General features: G+C 39.2%; 1 protein-coding gene across 3 annotated transcripts in view; it reads left to right on the top strand.

Annotated features, from left to right (window-relative positions):
• LOC131231314 (uncharacterized) overlaps nucleotides 1–21,691 on the top strand; it is a 33,105-nt gene that overhangs the window by 1,827 nt on the left and 9,587 nt on the right. The window contains exons 2-13 of one of the 3 annotated variants that reach the window (XM_058227469.1): nucleotides 5,517–5,815; nucleotides 7,401–7,773; nucleotides 13,868–14,022; nucleotides 14,235–14,474; nucleotides 14,712–14,821; nucleotides 14,916–14,993; nucleotides 15,102–15,208; nucleotides 19,561–19,655; nucleotides 19,736–19,851; nucleotides 20,314–20,417; nucleotides 20,498–20,575; nucleotides 20,709–20,787. In XM_058227469.1, coding sequence (XP_058083452.1) covers nucleotides 7,403–7,773; nucleotides 13,868–14,022; nucleotides 14,235–14,474; nucleotides 14,712–14,821; nucleotides 14,916–14,993; nucleotides 15,102–15,208; nucleotides 19,561–19,655; nucleotides 19,736–19,851; nucleotides 20,314–20,417; nucleotides 20,498–20,575; nucleotides 20,709–20,787 — 1,533 coding nt within the window. In that variant the 5' untranslated portion in view covers nucleotides 5,517–5,815; nucleotides 7,401–7,402. The remainder of the gene's footprint in view (nucleotides 1–5,516; nucleotides 5,816–7,400; nucleotides 7,774–13,867; nucleotides 14,023–14,234; nucleotides 14,475–14,711; nucleotides 14,822–14,915; nucleotides 14,994–15,101; nucleotides 15,209–19,560; nucleotides 19,656–19,735; nucleotides 19,852–20,313; nucleotides 20,418–20,497; nucleotides 20,576–20,708; nucleotides 20,788–21,691) is intronic. The other 2 variants (XM_058227468.1, XM_058227470.1) reach the window with 2 other exon arrangements.

The raw sequence follows: 21,691 nt of genomic DNA on the forward strand, positions 1-21,691 counted from the left end.
TTGTTTGTTTCCTTAGGATTCAATCACATTGGTTCCATCCTTAAATAAAAAATGTGTTGGTTCTTGCCAATTTTTTAGTGTAAGGAGTTTTTTCATGACCTTATTCGAGAGTGTGCGGTGACTCATTCCGCAGGAAGAAAATGATCTTGCATTTGGCTTTAACTTTAATGGTTGACAAGTAAAGTTTCAAGACTGAGGTTCTATCAGAATCCCAAGTATGAAGAAGGAATTTATCTGAACTTCCATTTGGCAAAGGAAAGAAGTGGAGTGGATATTGGAAGGGGACTTAGTGTTATTTATGGGTTGATGTTGCTGGTGAGGTTAAATGGCTAGGATGGGGGAGGGTTAAACTTAGAGGGTTAGTCAAGGATGTTTAAGACAACCATGTTGATTGAGGGTGATCTTGAGGAGTTAATGTGCAATTTTTCCATCTAATTCCGGGTCTAGAATTACGATGGTTAGAGTGGATAGCAAATGTGTATAATTGTCAATGGGAGGGAGGGTTTAGGACTTTCTGGTGAAGGGGCTAGGTACTGGGTTAGGGTAGAGTTTCTGACCTCCGATTGGGTAAAAGGGTTAACATGTGATTACTTCTACCAATTTGATTGATTTCATCCACAATGAGGATGATGCCAGGTGGAAGATGTGCTCCTTGTGAGAGGGTTCACGCCATACTATTGTGGATGTCCAACACCAGGGCTCCCTTTGATTGCTCAGATTCTTACTAGTTCAAAATTGATATTGGATGGCATCAAAGCCTGCCTTTCCAACTCTTTAGTTTCGAGAGCAGAATCAGTAGAGTTGTCTTATGGTGATACGCCCCATGATTTAACTTGTCATAGGGAGGTAAAGGACTATTAATGTGGGGGTAAGCTTTGCAAGGTGAAGTTATGAGACTCTTGTAGATGGTTTTTGGGGGGTTGTTTTGGTGCATTACCTCCTTGTGAAATGGTAATGTTTCATGCTTTCAATTGACATCATATTGTTATTGAAAATCTTTCCGATTCTTTCTTTCCACACTCCCCACATTAATGCTTGAGGGAGCATCATCCACAATATTTTCCCCTTAGGAGAAGCAGGCCTCTTAGACCCACCATGATAATGTCCTTTGGGTTCTCCTGTTAAACCCAGCCTATACCAAACATCTCCAAGAAGCGGAACCAAATCTCCCTCAGAAAATAGTAGGTAGGGAGTAGGCGGTCAATGAATTTCTCATCCTCTAATGCAAGGCATTTTCACATCGGGCCCGAGTGGGGTGGCATGTGTGAAGCAGGGGCACACTTGTAGTGGGCGGCCTGTGTGAGGTGGGCAGCTTGTGTGAGGTGGGACCCATGTAAAGTGGGGCCCACGATGGGGGTTGGGCTATGAGATAAAGGGATTGATTCGTCATGCTCTATAAGTTCTTTTAAAGCAAGTGGTTAGTTGTCTTGCATCAAAAGTGGTATCAAAGCGGGATGTCTCATATTCAAGACTCCTCACCGGGGGTGATTAATGCATGGGCATTTTCACACTGGGCTTGAGTGGGGTGGCTTGTGTGAAGCGATGGCACAATCGAGGTGGGTGGCTCGTGTGAGGCAGGACCCATGTGAAGTGGGGCCCATGAGGGGGTTCGGCCAAGGGCCTGATTTGGGCTATGAGATAAATGGATTGATTTGCCACGCTTTATAAGTTCGAGCTTTTAGAACAAGTGGTTAGTCGTCCTGCATCATCCTTCTAGCACATGAAACATTTGTTCAATTAGTATGAAGCTTCTAATAATCATAAAAAGCCTTCTTTACTATTTTCAAGAATAACATGGTTGGAAATCCTTGTTTGATTGACCCAAGCTTTAGGGTAGATAAAATTCTAGGTTCGATATGCTTTTAGGTTAGTTTTGGGCCGAACCTATAGACCTATAGGCTGGACAGGGCCTGAATTGCTTGGCCCTCATAGCCTAGCCCAGATGTTACTCCACCTAAATATTTTCCAATAATTGCCATAAGATCAAGGGAAACAAGATCCCAAAGTTGAGGGTAAACGAAGAATAAAACCCACTATTGACTCTGGCCTATTTTATTTTTGAAGTGTTGAATGGCTACACGGTGCTAATCTCGAGGGCCTATGAGAAGCTACAATGAGAAAAAGAAGAAAGAATGAAAAGAAAGATGGAAGACATATACAATGAGAGAGAGAAAGAGAGGAAAGTGATAGCAAGAACATAAGATGCTTAGGGTGCGTTGAAACCCTAGTCCCTACTCTTATTTATAATAGTAAAAACTTGAATGGGCTATGGGCTTTATGACATGGATTTGGGCCCAATATGTCTTATTTAACTATCAACCTTTTAACACTCCCCCTTAAGTTAGAGCATCTTAATGAAGCCCAACTTGAAACAAGGGCTAACATAATCAAACCTAAGAAAGAAATTCTTCTCTAACCCCTCATCTTAAACTAAAGGTGCTTTGAAAAGAGGAACTTGAGTTTAGAGAGGCATTTAAAAGATTTTATAAAAGAAAAAAAAAGTAGCATGGCTGTGGAAATGAGTATCACTCGCCGTGATGAGAGGCGAATGAGTGGATGAGAAGTGGGGGTGATGAGATCGCCAATACCTTTAGGCAAACAGGCACTTCTGCAACTTCAATGATATGAGCCACCGGAACAACCATCTGGCATAAATGAGTCTGGATCAACTATCCAGCCTAACCAAGCTGGGCCAATTGCCCAACACAATCATAAGTTTGAACAACTATCCAAAACAAATAAGAATGGACCAACCGTCCAGTATAAATAAGTTTGGATCAACTATCCAGCTTAACTAAGGTTGGGCAAATTGTCCAACACAATCATAAGTTTGGACAACTATCCGCTACAAAAAAAAAGGTCCAACTGTCCAATATAAATGATGAGTCTACGCCAATTGCTTTGAGTAAACAAGCCCAACACAATCATAAGTCTGAGCCAAGGCTGAGACAATCACCAAGTCCAAACAAGCCTGAACCAACTGTCTGGTGCATAAATGAGTACGAGCCTCTAACTACCCTGTACATAAACGAGTCAGCTCAACCATCTTGAATAAATACTAGTCACATCACACATCTTGGCAAGGAGAGCCTAAAACGAAGAAGTTGCCCTATCTCACGAATTACAGCGAATCAGTAAGGAAAATACCTTGTGACTCTCAAAACATAAAGAGTAAGAAAAAAAACAATGAAGGGCGAAGGGAGAAAGGCTAATAAGTTGTGTTTGTTTAGGAAAGAAAATGAACCACCACTTGTTGATGAATGAAGAGTGAAGAGAGATTAGAAGAATAGAGCTCATAGAGCTAAGAGAAAGAAGAATGAAAGAAAGAAGGAGAAGAAAAAGAAAAAGGAAAAAAAAGAAGGGAACCACCGAGGATTAGGAAGATAAACACAGAAAATACCAAAAAATCTGCCACATAGAAAAAATCAGCAAACTCCATCCAAAGCAACACAAAAATCTGTTTCAATAGGAAACCTCTAGCAGACCTTGGGCAAGGCAATGGAAAAATCTGCTTCCACAGGAAAAATCCAGCAAGCCTTGCCTAAAGCAACACAAAAATATGCTTCAATAGAACAAAAAATAAATTCAGTAAACCCTAACCAAGGCAACACAAAATCAACAAGCCCTTCAAAAAAAAAAAAATCAAACAAAGAATTGAAGAAGAATAAGAAAAAAAAAAAAAGTGAAGGGAAAAGAAGAAAAGAGAAGAAACTGGAAGAAAAAGAAGAAAAAGAAACCCTAGAAGAAGAAAAAAAAAAGGAAAAAAGAAAAATAAAAAGAAGAAGAAAAAGAAATCGGGCCTATGAGAAGCTACAATGAGGAGGAGGAGAGAGAGAGAGAGAGAGAGAGAGAGAGAGAGAGAGAGATGCGTAGGGTGTGTTGAAACCTTAGCCCCTACTCTTATTTATAATGGTAAAAATGTGAATGGGCTATGGGCCTTATTACATGAACTTGGGCCCAATTGGCCTTATTCAACTATCAACCTATCAACACTCTCCCTCAAGTTGGAGCGTCCTAATGAGGCATAGCTGGGAACAAGGGCTAACATAATTAAACCTAAGAAAGAAAGAAATTCTTTTCTAATGTCATCAAACTTAAGAAAGAAATTCTTCTCTAACGTAATCAAACTCAAGAAAGAAATTCTTCTCTAACATGAAGAATGCACTATTTCCTTATGACCTCTTGACTTTCCACAAGTCTATTGATATTCTAAAAAGCCCTTTTCAAATTCCAATACATTGTTTCATATTCCCATTAGATATTTTATATTCCTCTTTTGTTTTGAAAGATAAAGGGAATTTGTTAAAAACGCACTGAGATGGTGCCACAAAGCTTACAACCCCACATAGCAAAAAATCAAAGAACTATCTTTCAAAAGCAAATTACAAGAAGCCCAATTGGCAACAAAGGATTTCATCCTACTAATTACAAAAGTAACTTCCTTTTTAGAATCATCGAAACACCACCCATTCCTCTTCCCCCCATATAGCACAAAAGACTTCTAAAAGAGCCAACCGCCACTCCGCCTAAGCTTGCTTTGGAATACAAACCCCGTGCTCAACCTCCAAAAGGCTGTCCACTGATACGGGCATGCACCATTGCATGAAGAGAAGATAGAATCCCAAACCTTCTGAGTAAAGGGGCAATGGATGAAGAGGTGGTCCACTAACTCTTCATTGCTCTCACATAAAGCGCACATGTTCGGAATCACCATCATTCTTTTCCTTAGATTATCAATAGTCAACACCCTCTTTCTACTAACAAGCCATCCGAAGGCCGCCGCTTTCGGAGGGGCACCACACCGCCATAGCTTACCCGTGGGAGCACAGCCCACGTCCTTCACTTTTTGCTAGATAGGGTTGTAAGCAATGAGGCGCCATTTCGATGCCTTCTTAATAAATTCCTTCTATCTTTCTAAAAAAAAACACGGGAACAGAAATGTTCCTGTGTGTCTATACGATTATGCAAGCAATACTCTTACCAAAAAGTCATATTTTCAATGAAATGCCACCACCTGCTCCTTCATTATGCTATAGTGTATTGAGTTAGTTCACAGGTAATCTCTATGCCACCACCATTTGCGAGTGAAACAGGCTTTGCTACCTTGACTTTAGCCTTTGTAGGTACATAATATCCTAAAAACAGGTGGTGGTTACCTAGGGTAATTGCCTGAGGGCGTTTTTTTCCCTAACCTACCTGTTTCGGAAGAAATGCTAAAAACAGGTGGTGGTTACCTAGGGTAATCGCCTGAGGGCGCTTTTTACCTAACCTACCTGTGTTGGAAAATATGCTACCACCATTAGCTTGAGATGAAAATTTATTAAGAAACAATAACAAATTGCAATTGAGGGAGATAATCTCCAATCAAAAGTGATTGAGGATGGGATCCCACCTCCGTCAACCCATCCACTATGTCATTTCTTTCCCTCAATGTATGAATGGAGCTCCACACACAAGCACACAAGCACACACAAAAAAAAACACACTAATGATGCCTTTTATCGATGTCGGTGCAGGACTTTCCTCCAAGCTACCATAGAAGAAGGACGCCTCACATTCTCGATGATCTCCAGCCAAATTGCAAGAAACTTCCCCAAATTCCTTGCACACTAAGACCTAAAAGATGATCCTGCCACGTGCTCTTTCAGCCATCTCAACCATGCATTTTGACTTGTTTTGAAGGCCTGATTATTCCACTCCTTCCAACTCGATGTTGTCCCTTCCTTGAGTCATATTCTGGGCCATTGATGATAATCTCCAGCATGTCCTCCTGCTCCCACTCCCCTCCCAAGTCCCAATAATATCGCAGGAAAAGGTTGCTTTCTTATCCCCATGCTCGAACAACTTATGTTGTTGATGCTAAAATCTTGTCTTATTCTTCAATTTTGAGACGTACCTCCTTTAAACAGAGTGTCTTAGCCAACTTTCTTTTGGAAAACAACTCTCCTCATAAAGTCTGTGAACTATGAAAAAAAAAAGAGTCTGTGAACTATGATGGTTAGGAGTGGGTGCAAGTTGTAGGCTTTAGAAGGGCAAGGGGAAGGCCCAAAGGGACATGAGTGGAGGTAGTAAAAAGGACTTGATTGATGACCTTCGGATAACTAAAGTCATGGCCAGTGGAATGGTGGAAAAGGATTCTTATAGCCAACCCCAGTTGGTTGGGATAAGGCTTAGATGATGACGACGATGATGACGAAGAAGAATAAGTATAAACACTGCAAGATGCTAGTCCACGCATGGTCTCTTATCCATAAGCAACTGGATGTTTTCTCATTCCACCACTTCAAGATCTAAAGATTTTTATCTTCACGAAAGAGGCAATAGACTGGCGGTCCTTTTCCAGGATGAGGTTGTTAACATCCTCCGCTCACATCCTTCAAAATAAAAAATAAAAAAAATCCTCCACTCACAACACCCTCGAAATTAGATGTGTCAGTTACACAATCTCCAAGTGAGAGCTCTTGGGCCCAGGAAGCCAAACAAAGCAAGGGAAATCTAAAAGTGAAGGGTGATAAATTGTTTTAAAAAAAATAGATAACCACTTCTTGTGAGTTCAAGGAAAACAATCCATGTGTTCATCAATAAACCTACTACCCTTGATTCACATGAACCTATACCTTGGAGGTGAAGGTTGACATGAGCATGTGATCAATAAATCCGAAACACATCACGATGTTTTGTGCCTGTGAAACTTAGCACCTGAAGTCCAAGGGTTCTGTTCTACCAAAGTCTAAACCCATTTCTGTAAATGGTCAAACCCACTTAATGGCTTCCATAGTTCTCATTGGCCAGTCTCTTTTACAGCATATTCCGTCACAACTATCAGCCTAAGTCATAATTGACATCAAGGTCTTCTCAATGTTGTGATGATAGGGTTAGATCATTTAGGTTGCTCCAGTACATAATACATACAGATTCAATGTTGTAATTTATATGCGAAATGGTGAATGTTATTATTGTAAATCCTGCATGTGTATTATGACATCACTTATGCCTGATGTTACATAAATCAATGTAGAAATATGCATTTGAAGTATAAATTCAAATTAAAAACTGATCAGCAATGAGAGCATGAATCACTGACCCTCCTATCAGCTGGGCATAGATGAATGATAGGAGGGTCATAAATTTTTATTTTTTTTTTAAATTTTTTTTACAGTAAAAATAGATATCCAGGACATAGATGAACAATAATCTGGACTTTGCAATTTGGAACAGAAAAGATAGGAGGGTCAGCGATTTAGGTGACATGGGCTTGGATTGTCTCAGTTATTTATGCTTTCTTTGTTTTTCTTTCTTTGATTGCTTCTTTCTGTTTTATTTTTGCATCAGCTATGGAACTTGTAGAGGATATGCTCTAGCTTTAGAGTGATCTAATTGCATGTTCTTGTTCTACTCAGGTATGATATCACATATGGTCCTTAGGAAGTGCAAACCTCCTGCTGGCACTGATGCACCTTCTATTAGCATGCCACCTTTGAATTTTCCAAAAAAGGCACATGAGAAGGTTCAACTTGAGGAGCAAGAGTTAACAGCGAGTCCTATGGAAGCCGATGTAGATATTGACCTCAGGGAGGTTTATTTTTTGATCATGCATTTCCTATCAGCTGGGCCATGTCGCAGGACTATTGGGCATTTTTGGAATGAGCTCTTGGAGCATCAGCTTCTGCCCAGAAGATATCATGCATGGTACTCAAGGAGTGGGCTATGCAGTGGTGATGAAGATGATAATGGTCTTTCTTTCCCCTTGAGCTACAATAATTTGATGGAGAGGTATATGATATGCTTCTCTTCTTGTTGTGGACTCATTTACTACCCTTCTTCTTCATGAATTATCTCATGCTCATCTGAAAAAGGCTTGGAAGCAGTGCCATTGCTTGTTGTTGTGAGAATTGCTCTACAGCTGAGACAAAAATCTGCTACTGGTTGGCTACTGCTTTCCTGGTCTTGTGGCTCAGAACTATTTCTGAGGGGAACAAATTGAAAAAGAAAAGAAAAGAAAAAAAACTCATTGCTTTCAAATATCATGAAGAATTGATCCTCTTTTTGGTTTTTCGGCATGATGGGTCACATTTTGCTGATAAAATTAAGGAGGTTTACAAAGTGAGGTCTAGGTGTGTCTCTAAGGTGGCTCATGAACGTACCAAGCATGTGCCAGCATGGTTTATATGTGTGAGATCCATGCCACCGATCAGGGAGTACTACTATAAACATGCTCTTGGCTGAGGAATCAGGTTGGCCTAATAGTCAAGTGCGCCACAGTTTAGGGTGTCTAGGTCTCCTCTCCCTCTAAGATAGGATCCATATATAAGGAGGTTAGGGTTTTAGAGAGACCGTTTATGGTACTCTACCATCCTAGAGTCTACCATATGTCCTACTACATTGGTCATTGGAATTCTATGATTTTACCTTTACTCATGCATCTATATCTAATCTAGTCCTTCAGCCATCACGACCATCGACCAAAGACCCAATGCCATGTAGTTCAAAGTGGTAGACCCCCAAATCTAGACCATCAGATTATTATCAAGTGCAATCAAAATCTTTTTAATAGTTAAGACAAAAGTTTAACGGTTCAAAAAACATTTGTAAAACCTTTGAAAACCTTTTTGAGTTTTGGGTCCAGTAGCAAACCACTTGATGAACATATGAGTTCAAGATCTAAGCCATAAGTAGGTTCCTAGGAAACTAGTGGATCCCTTGTTGGCTCATGTGAGTCTCAACAAATCTTGATGGATGCGCCTAGCTACATGCACTTTTATTGGCCACATGATGACTTTGTAAAGCATGCCAAAGAACATAATAGTCAAGACTTTGAACCCTCCAGTGTTTAAATTATCGACGATATTATTGAATTATTGCTGATAATATCGGTGTCGTTGGACTGGTGACACCGAGACCCTAAGTTATCGTTTCTCTATGGAATATCGGCAAAAAATCGGCGAAATTTTCCGTAATTGTCGATAATATGAATTATCACCGAGAATATTGACTGTGGCCACCAACCAACACGGGAATATTGTAGCCATCTCTTTTTCTGATAAATACCTAAAAATCAGGAAAAAAATCGGACGGTGTGGCTTGAAAAAGGTAATACCTAGTTGATTGAAACTCAGAAGAAGATAAACTGCAAAATTTTCCTTTTATTTCTTCGATTGGAAGATCGATGTTGCAGATTTTGGGGGATTTCTTCTCGATTTAGGTTGGATTTAGGGTTATGAAACCCTTGTTTGATAGCCCCTTTCTTCAGCGAAACTCCATCAAAGGAAATTTTTTTTTAATTGTCGACGAAGAGAACGGCGTAGATTGGGTGCTACCAGCCTAACTAATGACGGATAGTCATGATAGGGGCTCTGTGAGGCTCACTGCATCAATATGTTTTATCCATGCCGTCCATCCATTTTTACAGATCATTTTAGGGCTTTATAAAAAGAAATAGGCAGATCGAAGGTTCAAGTGGACCACACCATATGGAGTAGTGGGGATTGAACTCCTACTGTTGAAAGCTTCCTAGGGCCCACCGTGGTGTTTATTTTCCATCCAACCTATTCATAAGGTCACATGGACCTGTATTAAGGGAAAATTTAAATATTAGCTTGATCCAAAACTTTTGTGGCCCCAAGAAGTTCTTAACGGTGGACTTTAAATCCTCACTGCTTCATGTGGCGGGGTACACTTGAGCCTTCGAGTGCCTCATTTTTGGGCTCATGCCCTAATATGGTTTATCAAAATAGCTGAACGGCGTGGATATAACACATAGATCATGGTGTGCCCCACATAGTCTACTTAGTACACTATGGTGTACTGAGATGGTACACAACCCGTTTCCTTATTAAGTGGATTAAGTGTTACGTGGGTAACAGTTTAATGGGTGTTATCCTTACCGTGTGGGGCCTACCTTGATGCGTTTTTTAGTATATCCACACTGTCCATCAGTTTTTACAGATCATTTAATGAAGTGATATGAAATCTTTAGTAGATCCAATTCTCAAGTGGACCATACCACTGGAAACAATGGTGGATGACCATTAAGAACATTTTGTGGGTCATAAAAATTTTGCTTCAATATGATATTTGTATTTTCCCTCCATCCAGATTTGGACCGTCTGGTCTGGTTGACCTTATCAACGGGTTGGATGGAAAATACCCATTACGGTGGGTACTTGGAAGTTTTTAGTGGTGAGCATTCAATCAACATTGTTTTCTATGGTGTGGTCCATCTGAGACTTGGATCTGCTTCATTTTTGGGAACAGGGGGTGAAATGATCTATCAACACAGATGGACGCTGTGAATTTATCATACGTGCGTCAAGGTGGGTCCCACGGTATGGGCCGCACCGTATTGAGTGAGTCAGGGTCTCGTGTAATCCGCTTATGATTTTGTGGGATTTCGGGCGTGGCTTAAGTGCAACCAAATACGGTGAGTTGGGTGGGATCCCTGACCGTGAGGCCTACCGTGATGTATGTGACTTATATCCACTCCATCCATCTGTTTTAAAAACTCACTTTAGGGCATTCTCCTAGAAATAAGCATATCCAAATATCAAGTGTGCCATAATACGGGAAACAATGGTAATCGACCATTAACAACTTGTCATGGCCCACAAGAGTTTTTTATTAATATGATATTTGTGTGGTCTCTTCATCCAGGTCTTCGCGACCTTATCAACAGGTTGGATGACAAATAAACATTGAGGTGGACCCCATGAAGCTTTTAATGGTGGGGATTCAATTACGATTGTTTACTGTAGTATGGTCCAGTTAAGATTTCGATTTGGTTTGTTTTTCGGATCATGCCCGAAAATGATCTGTCATATCTGATGGACGGTGTGGATGTAAGGCACGTACATCAGAGTGGGCCCCATAGTTAGGGATTCATTGACGTCGGATCTCCACGCAAACTATGCCCAGACGTGAATTGCCTACTAATGCTGCAGTGCGTGTGACACTCGCATAGAGGCATTACTTTTGTTTACCTGTACGGAATTGCTTCATATATATGAGATCTAACCCGTCCATCAGGTGACCCACCATTAGTTTAGACTGAGACTTAAAAATTTAGGCTGATTCAAGACTTAGATTTGCTGCACCAACGGAAACAGTTGAGATGGTAAGTCCCATCATTAAATCGTTCAAATTTCATGTGGGGTTTGCCATCCTTTTTATGTGAAATCCAATTCACTCATTTGACATGAAAAACTAGGATGAATGGATGCCACAAAAATCAAAACATTTCAATATCATGTGGGTTACAAAACTTGAATTTAGAGTTTTAAGATAACTTTACACCTTTATTTGGCCTAATTACATGTTTTATTTGATATAATTCAATGATACATGGTGAATATATGACGGCCCATTTGATGGACGGGGTGGATCTGATGTATGTTTGTCCCATGTAGGATTAACATCCTAAGTGACAGTTAAGAAAAATATACATAACTTTTCAAAAACGTGTACTTTTTTAGTTTTTTTACTTTTACATGTCTTGATTATTGTATGTTGGCTACATTGTTGTTATCGAAGTGATTTCTTACAGCAGCGCATCCTTTTTAGACCCCATTAAATGAAAACTCATTGTGTAATGTAATTTTTTGTAATTGTTTTATTTCTAAATATGCAAATACGTGTATTTAGGCATGTCCTGAAGTTTCATCGAAAAATTCAACCATTTTCTTCATGTTTCCCCATTTTCCTTGCATTTCCGGTTATCGGCGATAACGATATTATATCTTTATCTCCGGCCAACGAAACTTGTAGCGTTACCGACAACTCAAACACTAGAACCCTCACAAGCCCTTAGGTTTAGGGATTAATAAGATCCATTGCATCCTCAAGTCAATTATAGTCCAGACATGATGGGGCCTCCCGCTCTTGGGACTTGGCCTTTATCCACCAATGCAGGTGCCCAATAGGTCCACCTAGGAGCCTTCATCCGAGGCATACTCACCGAGTCACACTCTTATGTGAGGTAGGGTGAAGGCAAATTGACTCGTCGTCAAGGTATTTCGTATCGGTAACGGTGGCCGTAACGGTCACCACCATTACCGAGACGGGTATCGGCTGTAATGGCTGACATGAGGGCGTAATGATTGTTATGACCACCGTAACGGTTGAAAATTTCTTTTGCCCGAAAAATTCTGAAAATATATTTAGAAAATTAAGAATAATGTAAATATTCCAAATATGTATTCATTTTTTGTTTTGAACATGTTTATGGTAAGGTAACGGTCCACTCTTTGGTGAGAGTGTTGTATCGGGTTGTCTAGTGAATTTGTGAACATGATTATATGAATCTTGATGGTAGAAACCTTTATCTTGACTCGTTCTCAGTCCCCTCTCACAGGAATGGCCACATCTATCATCATATAGTGGTAACAACCACAAGGTTGTCCTATAACTTGCTAGACGGTCATGGTACAGTAGGTTACACCTTTGGTCAGTAACCATTTTGTCCAATCTCAAGTTTCCAAGGACAACCAAAGGAATCCCTCTCATTTAACCCATGTTCATGTATATTTATGATCCTTGCATATTATATATGGCATCATCACATGTCCAACCAGGTCCTATGACCCATCGTCTATGGCTAATTTTCAAAAGGCATGTATGGTTGTGATGGGATTAAGGGATATTTTAATATTTTCTTGAAATGGATAGTTAGGTTTAGAAATCTAGAAGTAATAGATGGTTAGGATTATATTAGGGTTTTCTCTTGCTTTAAGAGTAGTATATATATACATGTAAAGACTCTTTTTTGAATAGTTATGATGGTATTTCGAATATTTTTTATATATTGATTTTGTAGCACGTGTTACTTCTCTCCCTAGGCACTTGTTTCATCTCATCACGTTTGTTGCAGGGTCCATACGCATATGTTCTCTTATCGATTATCCAGGCTAAGAGATTAACTGTATTGAAGTATTTTTGGTTGGTTTGTCTTTGAGAAAAGTTCGTAGCTATACAAAATTCCTTTGCTTTGATTTGGTTATGCACAACCCCAAAAAACAACCCTGTACTTGGAAAATGTCCCCTTCCTACAACACCGCCCAGTTCTCATCTTCATGCCTACGCCCTTCTGATGGTCTAGCTTCCCATTTGCCCTCTTAGCTATCCTACTTGCCGTTTATTACTCATCTCTATGAGATTTTATGACCTTCCTGAAGTTTCCGTTGCCTTTTGTTTGGTAAAGTTCATTTATCTGCTTTGATGAGCATGTATGTTCCCAAACAGAAGGAAATTGGTTCTCAGGCAATTCTTCTTTTGACCTTTGGGAGTCTTGTTGAACGTCAGTGTGGATGCCTAGTCTTTTAGACTTGGTTAGTGTTGGTAAGGATTTGTTGCATGATCCTTGAAAACTAGGTGCCAACCAACCCACCCCCCTCTCCCCCCCCCCCCCTCCCCCCAATCGCGCTTCAGACTTATGTTCCCACTCCTGCTTCCTAACGTTTTGAAATGAATGCTTCCATGCTCCAGTGCCCGAATCTATTGCCGCTTCTCGTCACACTTCGTGCAACTGTAAATTGGATATCTGGGTTGCCATGCTAGCCCCTTTGAGGCTCCTTTTGCTTCTTTTGTCTTTTTTCACAAAAAGGGAACCTAAACTGCATCTTTTTTTTTTTCCTTGTTAAGGTTTTGATTTAGAGTTTTCAAAAAGTTGACAAGAGGTGTTACTGGTAGCTAACCTTGCTAAATTGGCTACAGTATGTTGGTGTAATGTTATTAGTGGGTTTTGTTGTCCTAGTGAATATGCTTGTATAGGGTTGTGTTTGTTCTATGGTGTACACATTAATAAGAAAATTAAACCAAATTCTACAGTATCTTTGTGCTTGGACTTACTGATCAATGGTTTTTATACTACTCGTAGGTATCCTCATGTTGAAAAAGATCACTTGGTAAAGCTTCTGAAGCAATTGATACTGAGTAATGCCCCTCCATTGCATGGCATGGTTGGAGGAAATGCTCCAAACGCAGCTGATGTTCCTACACTTCTTGGATCTGGTTCCTTTTCACTTTTGGACTGTACGTGATACTTATGCCTTTTAGTTTACCTCTTTGAACACTACTATGGAATGTCTTGTCAATGGTTTGAACTAGTAATGGTCAAATCATGTTTAATTTATTTTTAGTGTTGGTTTCTGATTGTTTAGTTTTGCTTGCTGCCTTTTTCCAATTCACGTTCTTCCCCGGTTCTTTCACTTCTTTGTTAGATACTGATTTTCTTCTCCTTGCAGCTGATAAAAGTAAAGAAGATAAGAAAGCCACTCAAATCCCTGGGTGCCTGCGTTGGCCTCACATGCAGGCTGATCAGGTCCGAGGTCTAAGTTTGAGGGAGATTGGAGGTGGTTTTACAAAACATCATCGGGCTCCTTCTATTCGAGCAGCATGTTATGCCATTGCTAAACCATCAACTATGGTACAAAAGATGCAGATAATTAAAAAATTAAGGGGGCACCAGAACGCTGTCTATTGTGGTATGGTTATTTCTACCTTTGAATGACACATTCTGAATGAAATCACTGACCTTGTTTAGTTGGGATAAGGCTTAGATGATAATGAAGAATTACTATTAATGAAATCAGAAAGCTAATTTGATCTAAAACCCCATTTCTTTTGTTTTCTCCTTTTAATTGTTGTAGGTATTTATTCTAGAACCCCATTAGATTGTGGAATGGGACTAAATAAAATGTGTTTGGTTGATATTTCTGCAGCCATATTTGACCGCTCGGGGCGCTATGTGATTACTGGTTCGGATGACCGCCTTGTAAAGATTTGGTCAATGGAAACTGCATTCTGCTTGTCCGGTTGCCGTGGACATGAAGTGAGTCTGGATGACATTTCTAGGTCAAGCTCTACCACAAGTTACCTTTTCTTTACATCTAGCTTATTTTATTTTATTTTTTGTACCAATGAAGGGTGACATTACTGACTTGGCTGTGAGTTCAAACAATGCTTTGGTGGCATCTGCTTCAAATGACTGCAGTATTCGAGTTGTAAGATTTCATTCCATTTATTATCAAATATTTATATGCGTCAGTGATCCAAAGTTCTGGATATTTTCTGCTGTTATATTGTTTTGAAATTTCTTTTTTCTGATGCAGTGGCGTTTGCCCGATGGTCTTCCAATTTCAGTCTTGCGGGGCCACACTGCGGCTGTTACTGCCATTGCATTTAGTCCACGGCCAAGTGCTGTTTACCAGCTACTATCGTGAGTCTCGTCTCTAGTTATTGCTTCTCGCAGGTTTCCAACTTGGACTTGCATTGTGCATATTCTGGCCTCCCGTTGGGAATTTTCTTTATGATTTTGAATAGCTTGAACCATTGATACTGTTAGGTCTTTTGACATTTCCATGCTTCATCCACGTTACCTTGTCATACCTATTTCTTAACGGTTTTGGTATCTTCTTTCTTGGGTGATTCTTTTTCTATATTTTTTTCTCAGTAAGGCTTGTCTACTCTATGTTGAGTCCCCTTTTGGAATACAAAATATACAGTCGTGGTGTTCCTGTAGAGAATTTGCAGAAGCTTCGCTTTTGCAACCTTTTTTGTCACTCTTTTGTTCTTCCAGACCACATGAACAGTATTGAGAGTTAGATGACAGGACACAATAACACACGGGGGAGCAATAAACGAAAAAAAAAAAAAGTTCACAAGAAAACACGTGCTTGACTATGTCTGTCAAAGAAGAGTATGTAGTACAACCATCGTATAAAAAATGGCTACGTTATGGGTGTAATCATACATATGTATCGTATCGGCTGATACAGCCGTGTTGCATTCGTATTGGCATCAAGGTGTTCTGTAATGGTAACGGTGGCTGTAATGGCCACCACCGATACCTTTACGATACGGGTTGTAACGTAAAACACGTGCTTGACTATGTCAGTCAAAGAAGAGTATGTAGTACAACCATCGTATAAAAAATGGCTACGTTATGGGTGTAATCATAGATATGTATCGTATAGGCTGATACAGCCGTGTCGCATTCGTATTGGCATCAAGGTGTTCTGTAATGGTAATGGTGGTTGTAATGGCCACCACCGATACCTTTACGATACGGGTCGTAACGGCTGTTACTGCCCTCGTAACGGCAGTTACGGTCTCTTTTTTATTGAAAAAAAAATCCCAAAAAACTCGTATCTGCCCCGTAATGTTGATTAAAAAGTATGGAAAACCTATATATTCCCTATAACAGACAATTACGGGGCTGTTATAGCCTTTATAGGGGATGTAACATGCCATTAACGGCAATTACGGGTCATTTTTTTCCATAGCGGCTGTTATGGCCCTTACGACCCCGTAACATGTAACGGTTGCCACCGTTACCTTTACGGCCCCGTAATGGCCTTTACGGCCCCGTAATGGCCTTTACGGCACACCATGATTGGCATGAGGTGATATGTCATATGGGGTCGTATCGGCCTGATATGAAACAATTGACAACATATCAGCACTGATATGGGGCCAATACAGCCGAGACAAGCCAATAAGCCCATAAAAGCCCAATTTTGATTTTATTATTATTATTTTTTAAAAAATTTCACTCACATCTCCTCTTCTTTTTTTCATTTAAACCATGGAAGAAACTTAAAAACTCATTTTAGGCTAGATCTAGACCTATTTTGGGATCAAAACAAATGATTTGAATGAGATTCAGTAAATTGAAGTGAAGTGGACCATTATGGGAAAAATTGGAAAGAAGGGTAACCATTACTTTTTTTTTTAATGTATATATTTTCATCTTCTTCTTCCTTTTTTTTTTTTTTTGGTATTTCAATGTAATGGGCCCTAGCTCGCCAAGTCATGCTTGATTTGTGTTCAATTAGGGCCCATTTAGTTGACCTTCAACAAATTAAACTGACACACAACATTCCCATCAAAGAATGGTCCGATACATCATCATATGCATGTTATATATATATATATATATATATATATATATATATATATATATATATATATATATATATAAAAGATCAATCATTGAATATCTTATTATTCTCTCTCTGTTTTTTTTTTTTTTTTCCTGATATTTTCCTTAATTCTTCGGCCTAAAAAAAATTCTGACCGATACAGGCTGATACGACCCTGATACCAATAAGTGACGCCGTATCGTAGCATTTTTTCCACGGGGCCGATGCATCGACCGATACTGAAATTCAAAACCATGGGTGTAATGGCTGCAACGTAACATACATTGATGTGCTTTAAGCGATAGGGGGTCGTAACGCCTAATTTGGGAAAAAAAATAGCCCTTAACGGGCCGATACCGCACTGGTACATTTTTCCTTATTATTATTATTTTTTACTGTTACAGGGCCGTAATGGCCATTAAGGCCCATATCGTAACAGCTGTAAGGCTAGCCATTATGTTCACTGTTACTGTTAAAGGGCCGTGGATGAATAGATGGTTAACCGACTTAGCTTTGGACTTAAACAAAGGGTAGATGTTAGGAATAACAATAGAGCGCTTTTGACCCATTATATTGTCAGAAACATGTTTTTTTTTTTTTTTTAATAGAATATAAATTTGCTATCTTCTCTTTTTTCTATTTTTTCTTTAAAAAAAGATTATTATTTTTTGTACCATTACGGGTCCTGTTATGGCCCATAACTAACAGTCTAATGGCTAGTCGTTACGCCAACCATTATCATTATTGAATACCTTGGTTATGGCTAAGCTTTGTGATTCCGTTGGTGGCATTAATCCCTATGCATACATGTGGAAAGTTCCCATTCCGCCTACCAGTGCAGGTTTTTTCTTGGACATCCTCAGCAAATAAGATTCTCATAGTCGATAATTTTAAAAAAGCAGGGCATTTCTATCCTGAATATGTGTTCAATGTGTAGGAAGGTGGAGGAGTCAAGCAATCACCTGGATCCTTACTCTTGCTTGGGTGGTAGACTCTCAGGAGTTTCAACACCCGGTCAAGGGTTCGAGTATCCATAGGTGATGAAATCCCACTACGGCGTGAGTGTGTGTGTGTGTGTAAAAAAAAAAGAAGAAGCAATCACCTATTCTTCCACTGTGCGATACACATGTAGCCTAGGAATCAAATCTTCTTTAAGGATCTTCGGTATGCATTGGGTGCATCCCAGTTTGGTCTTTTTGAGCTTATTGTGGGGTGGCTTGCTGGTCCATTTTTTCACCAAGGCAAAATCATTTGCAAAATGCTGCTTTTTGCCATTTTATGGGGTAATGGAGAGAGAAATGCTTTGTTAGAGTTCATCAAGTCTTATATCCTGTCTTTGGCTCTGGAATGGGCTCTAGTCTTGCTGGAGTTTACTGGTCTATCATACATAGGGCCAATCAAGGATTGGGAATCAATTATTTCATAATGATTCCTGTTTTGGATTTTATATAGTGTGCTTTTGGAGCTAGTGCTCCCATTGTTATTGGTGACAATGCCTTTGTGGGGTGATGAGAGGGTCACCTACTGTTGTTGGGCTCCTTTTTTATTTTTATTTAACTTGACGATTAAAAAAGGACTGGGAATATGGATACCGAAACCTGTATCGATATCGCCGATACTTGGAAAAATATTGTTGACTAAAGGAAACATTAGGGAAACATCGGGAAAAAGGTGGAATTATTCAATGAAACTTCAAAAGATGTTAAAAGACCACGTTTACACATTTAGGGAGCAAAATATTGCAAAAGAACAACTATACATGATAAGTTCCCATTTTATAGGGGCCAAAACCATGTGCTGTCAGAAAAAAGTAGTGCAATTATATCCAAAATGAGTTCATATCATTCAAAACACCGTACAATGCAAGTAGTAAAACATGCATTTTCAATTTGAGGAGTAAAAAGGGACAAATTAGGATTTTCCAATTTCCCCCATTCACCTACTCGAATGCCAATTCATTCGCCACAAATCCATGTCAGTGCATGAGAATCATATACTGACATTGCAATCCATGCTAACATTTGAAAATAAATGAAGCTTCTGTGGATTTTTATTTTTATTTTTTGCCACCTTTGAATTTCGTCATGTTTGTGCTTTGAGTCAAGATTTCTCTGCCAAATCCAACCTTTGATTCAACAAAAACAAAATGTAGTAGTTGAAATCACCTAAGAACAAAATCCTCAAAAAATCCCACAAGAAATGATTTTATTTTTTATTTTTCTCGATTTTTGGGAATTTTTCTTGTGAATTTTGGCTTTTTATGGAAGTATTCCTGGTGCCAACGATATTATCACTGGCATCACTGATGCCAGGGAACTTTTATGCTATCCAGAGGCCAAAATGTGGCGTCATTGGTATCACCAATATCACTGAGAATATCGAAATTATAATATGGGCTTAATATTTAAATGATAAGAGCTGTTCTCTTTGGGTTAATATTGGTTTTAACTCCTGGTTCTTTACTGGAGTTTTAAATAATGTAATTGCTGTAATATTAAAAACACTACAGTTACTGAGATTCCAATCTCGTGAGCGTTTCATTTGATTTTTTATTTTTTTTTGTCTATGAAAAGCTCTGGTAAAGCATGCGGAGCAGTATCCTTGTGGGAAATGGTCATTAACTATATGCTGTCCATCTACTGTGTAGATCATCCGATGATGGAACATGTCGGATATGGGATGCTAGGTATTCCCAGTTCAGTCCCCGCATTTACATTCCAAAGCCTTCAGATGATGCAGCTGGTTAGTTGCTGCTTCTTGACGGTAATTTAATTGGCTTATTGGGCACTCCTGATAAGACTTTGTGTATGAACTAACCACAGGAAAGAGCAATGATCACCCTCCGAGCACGTCACAGCAGGGGCATCAAATATTATGTTGTGCATACAATGCTAATGGAACTGTTTTTGTCACGGGTAGCTCAGACACTTATGCAAGGGTAGGTTTGAACATCAGCATTTTAACTATATCCTTGCCTGCATTCTCCAGTCACAAGAAATGTGATGACTACTTGTGAGTGTAGTATTTTGAATCCTAAGTGCGAGATCCAGGCAGTTCATCAGGTGTGCTCCATAGTCTGGTCCAGTCCTCACACAATATGCATGTGTATGAAAATAGTCTGTTAAGTGGAGCTGACCAATGATCCATCCGACTTACGTGTGGTATGACCTACCTGATGACAGGACAGGCCTGATTTTAGGGCCAGGGAACAATCCCACACGTGTGCCACATTGGTGCATGTTGGAAGAGTAGGATCCTGCTCTCCTAAGTAGTCAGAGTAGCGCTCCATTGAACATGTTTTTGTTCTTATCTCCAGTCTGACACCAATATCAGTTTATGGACTGACCTTTTGATCTTAGAAGTAGTTGAGTTTCTTTCTCAAGATGACAATTGCCAGCAGGTGTGGAATGCTGTTAAATGCAACCCAGAGGACTCCGAGCAACCAAATCATGAGATGGACGTATTATCTGGCCATGAAAATGATGTCAATTATGTTCAATTCAGGTTACTTGGTCTTCACTGACACATAAATTAGTTTCTTTAACTTTTTCCATACACACTAACCTTAGTGGCTCATGGTGCAGTGGCTGTGCAGTGGCATCTAGATCCTCTACAATGGACACTTCGAAGGAGGAGAATTTTCCAAAATTTAAAAATTCATGGTCTGTTTAATTTACTTGTCTTTTAACTTAAGATCTCCAAAAATGGGACTTTGTAGCTTAGCTTGTGATTGAAGATTAAAATGGCTGACCAATGCAGGCTTTCTATATTAATTTATTGCGCATACATTTTCAGGTTTACTCATGACAACATAGTCACCTGTTCTCGTGATGGCAGTGCAATTATTTGGATTCCCAGATCACGCAGATCTCATGTGAGCTTTCTCGATGGGCATGAATTATCTCTGAAGTAATACATTTTGAACTTGTTTTTTGGTGGAATGCCCATCCCACATTCTTTTCCTGTGACAGTTGCATATGCATTCTCCTCCTAAAAAGTTTTCATTTTGAATTTTTTGACACTCAACCCAGACCAAGCCTGATTTGCACCGAGTCTGTTTTCCCTTTGCTCTATTTGAATCCAGTTTGAATATACTGGTGCTTTTGGTTCTTGTTCAGTTTTTATGCATTGATTCATCCAATCCTGAGTTTGAGTTGCTTGTTCTGACTTGTGATTGGTGTCATCAGATATGAATTGTACGAATCATGTCGTATTATATGGGTGTAACATTTGAATCATACACCCAAATTGCAAATCTTAAATAATCTTGATCATCGTATAAATTGTATCGAATCGTACGATAATCGTAGACTGCGTAAATGTGCACAAAATTTTACTTCAAATCATTTTTAACTCAATTTTTTCTTTTTTCCTTTTTGCCCTTTGCTTATTAAACATGAAAAAGAACTCCATTATGCTTATTTTTCTTTAGGGAGACGGGTTTTTGATATTTAAAACCCCAAAACAAAGAAATCAAGATATCTTTTTATTCACTTATGAAATCAAATGCCATTTTTTTTCCAACATGATTCCGCACTCAAGAAAGGTACAAAAGAACAAAATTATCTAAGGACTCTTGCATGTTTTTTAACGTAAATCTTTTAAAGACAATGAAGGAAAACAAAGGAAAAAGACAAGAATCCGTTACTGTCATGGTATGGATACCATATATATGTTCTCAATTGATAATATGATTATATGTATTACTTTTTTAGTACATGTTGATAAGAAATGGATGATTGATGAGTTTTTAATCTTTTCTAATTTACTTATATTTC

The sequence above is a fragment of the Magnolia sinica genome, chromosome 17 (genome assembly GCF_029962835.1).
Source record: "Magnolia sinica isolate HGM2019 chromosome 17, MsV1, whole genome shotgun sequence".
NCBI lineage: Eukaryota > Viridiplantae > Streptophyta > Magnoliopsida > Magnoliales > Magnoliaceae > Magnolia > Magnolia sinica.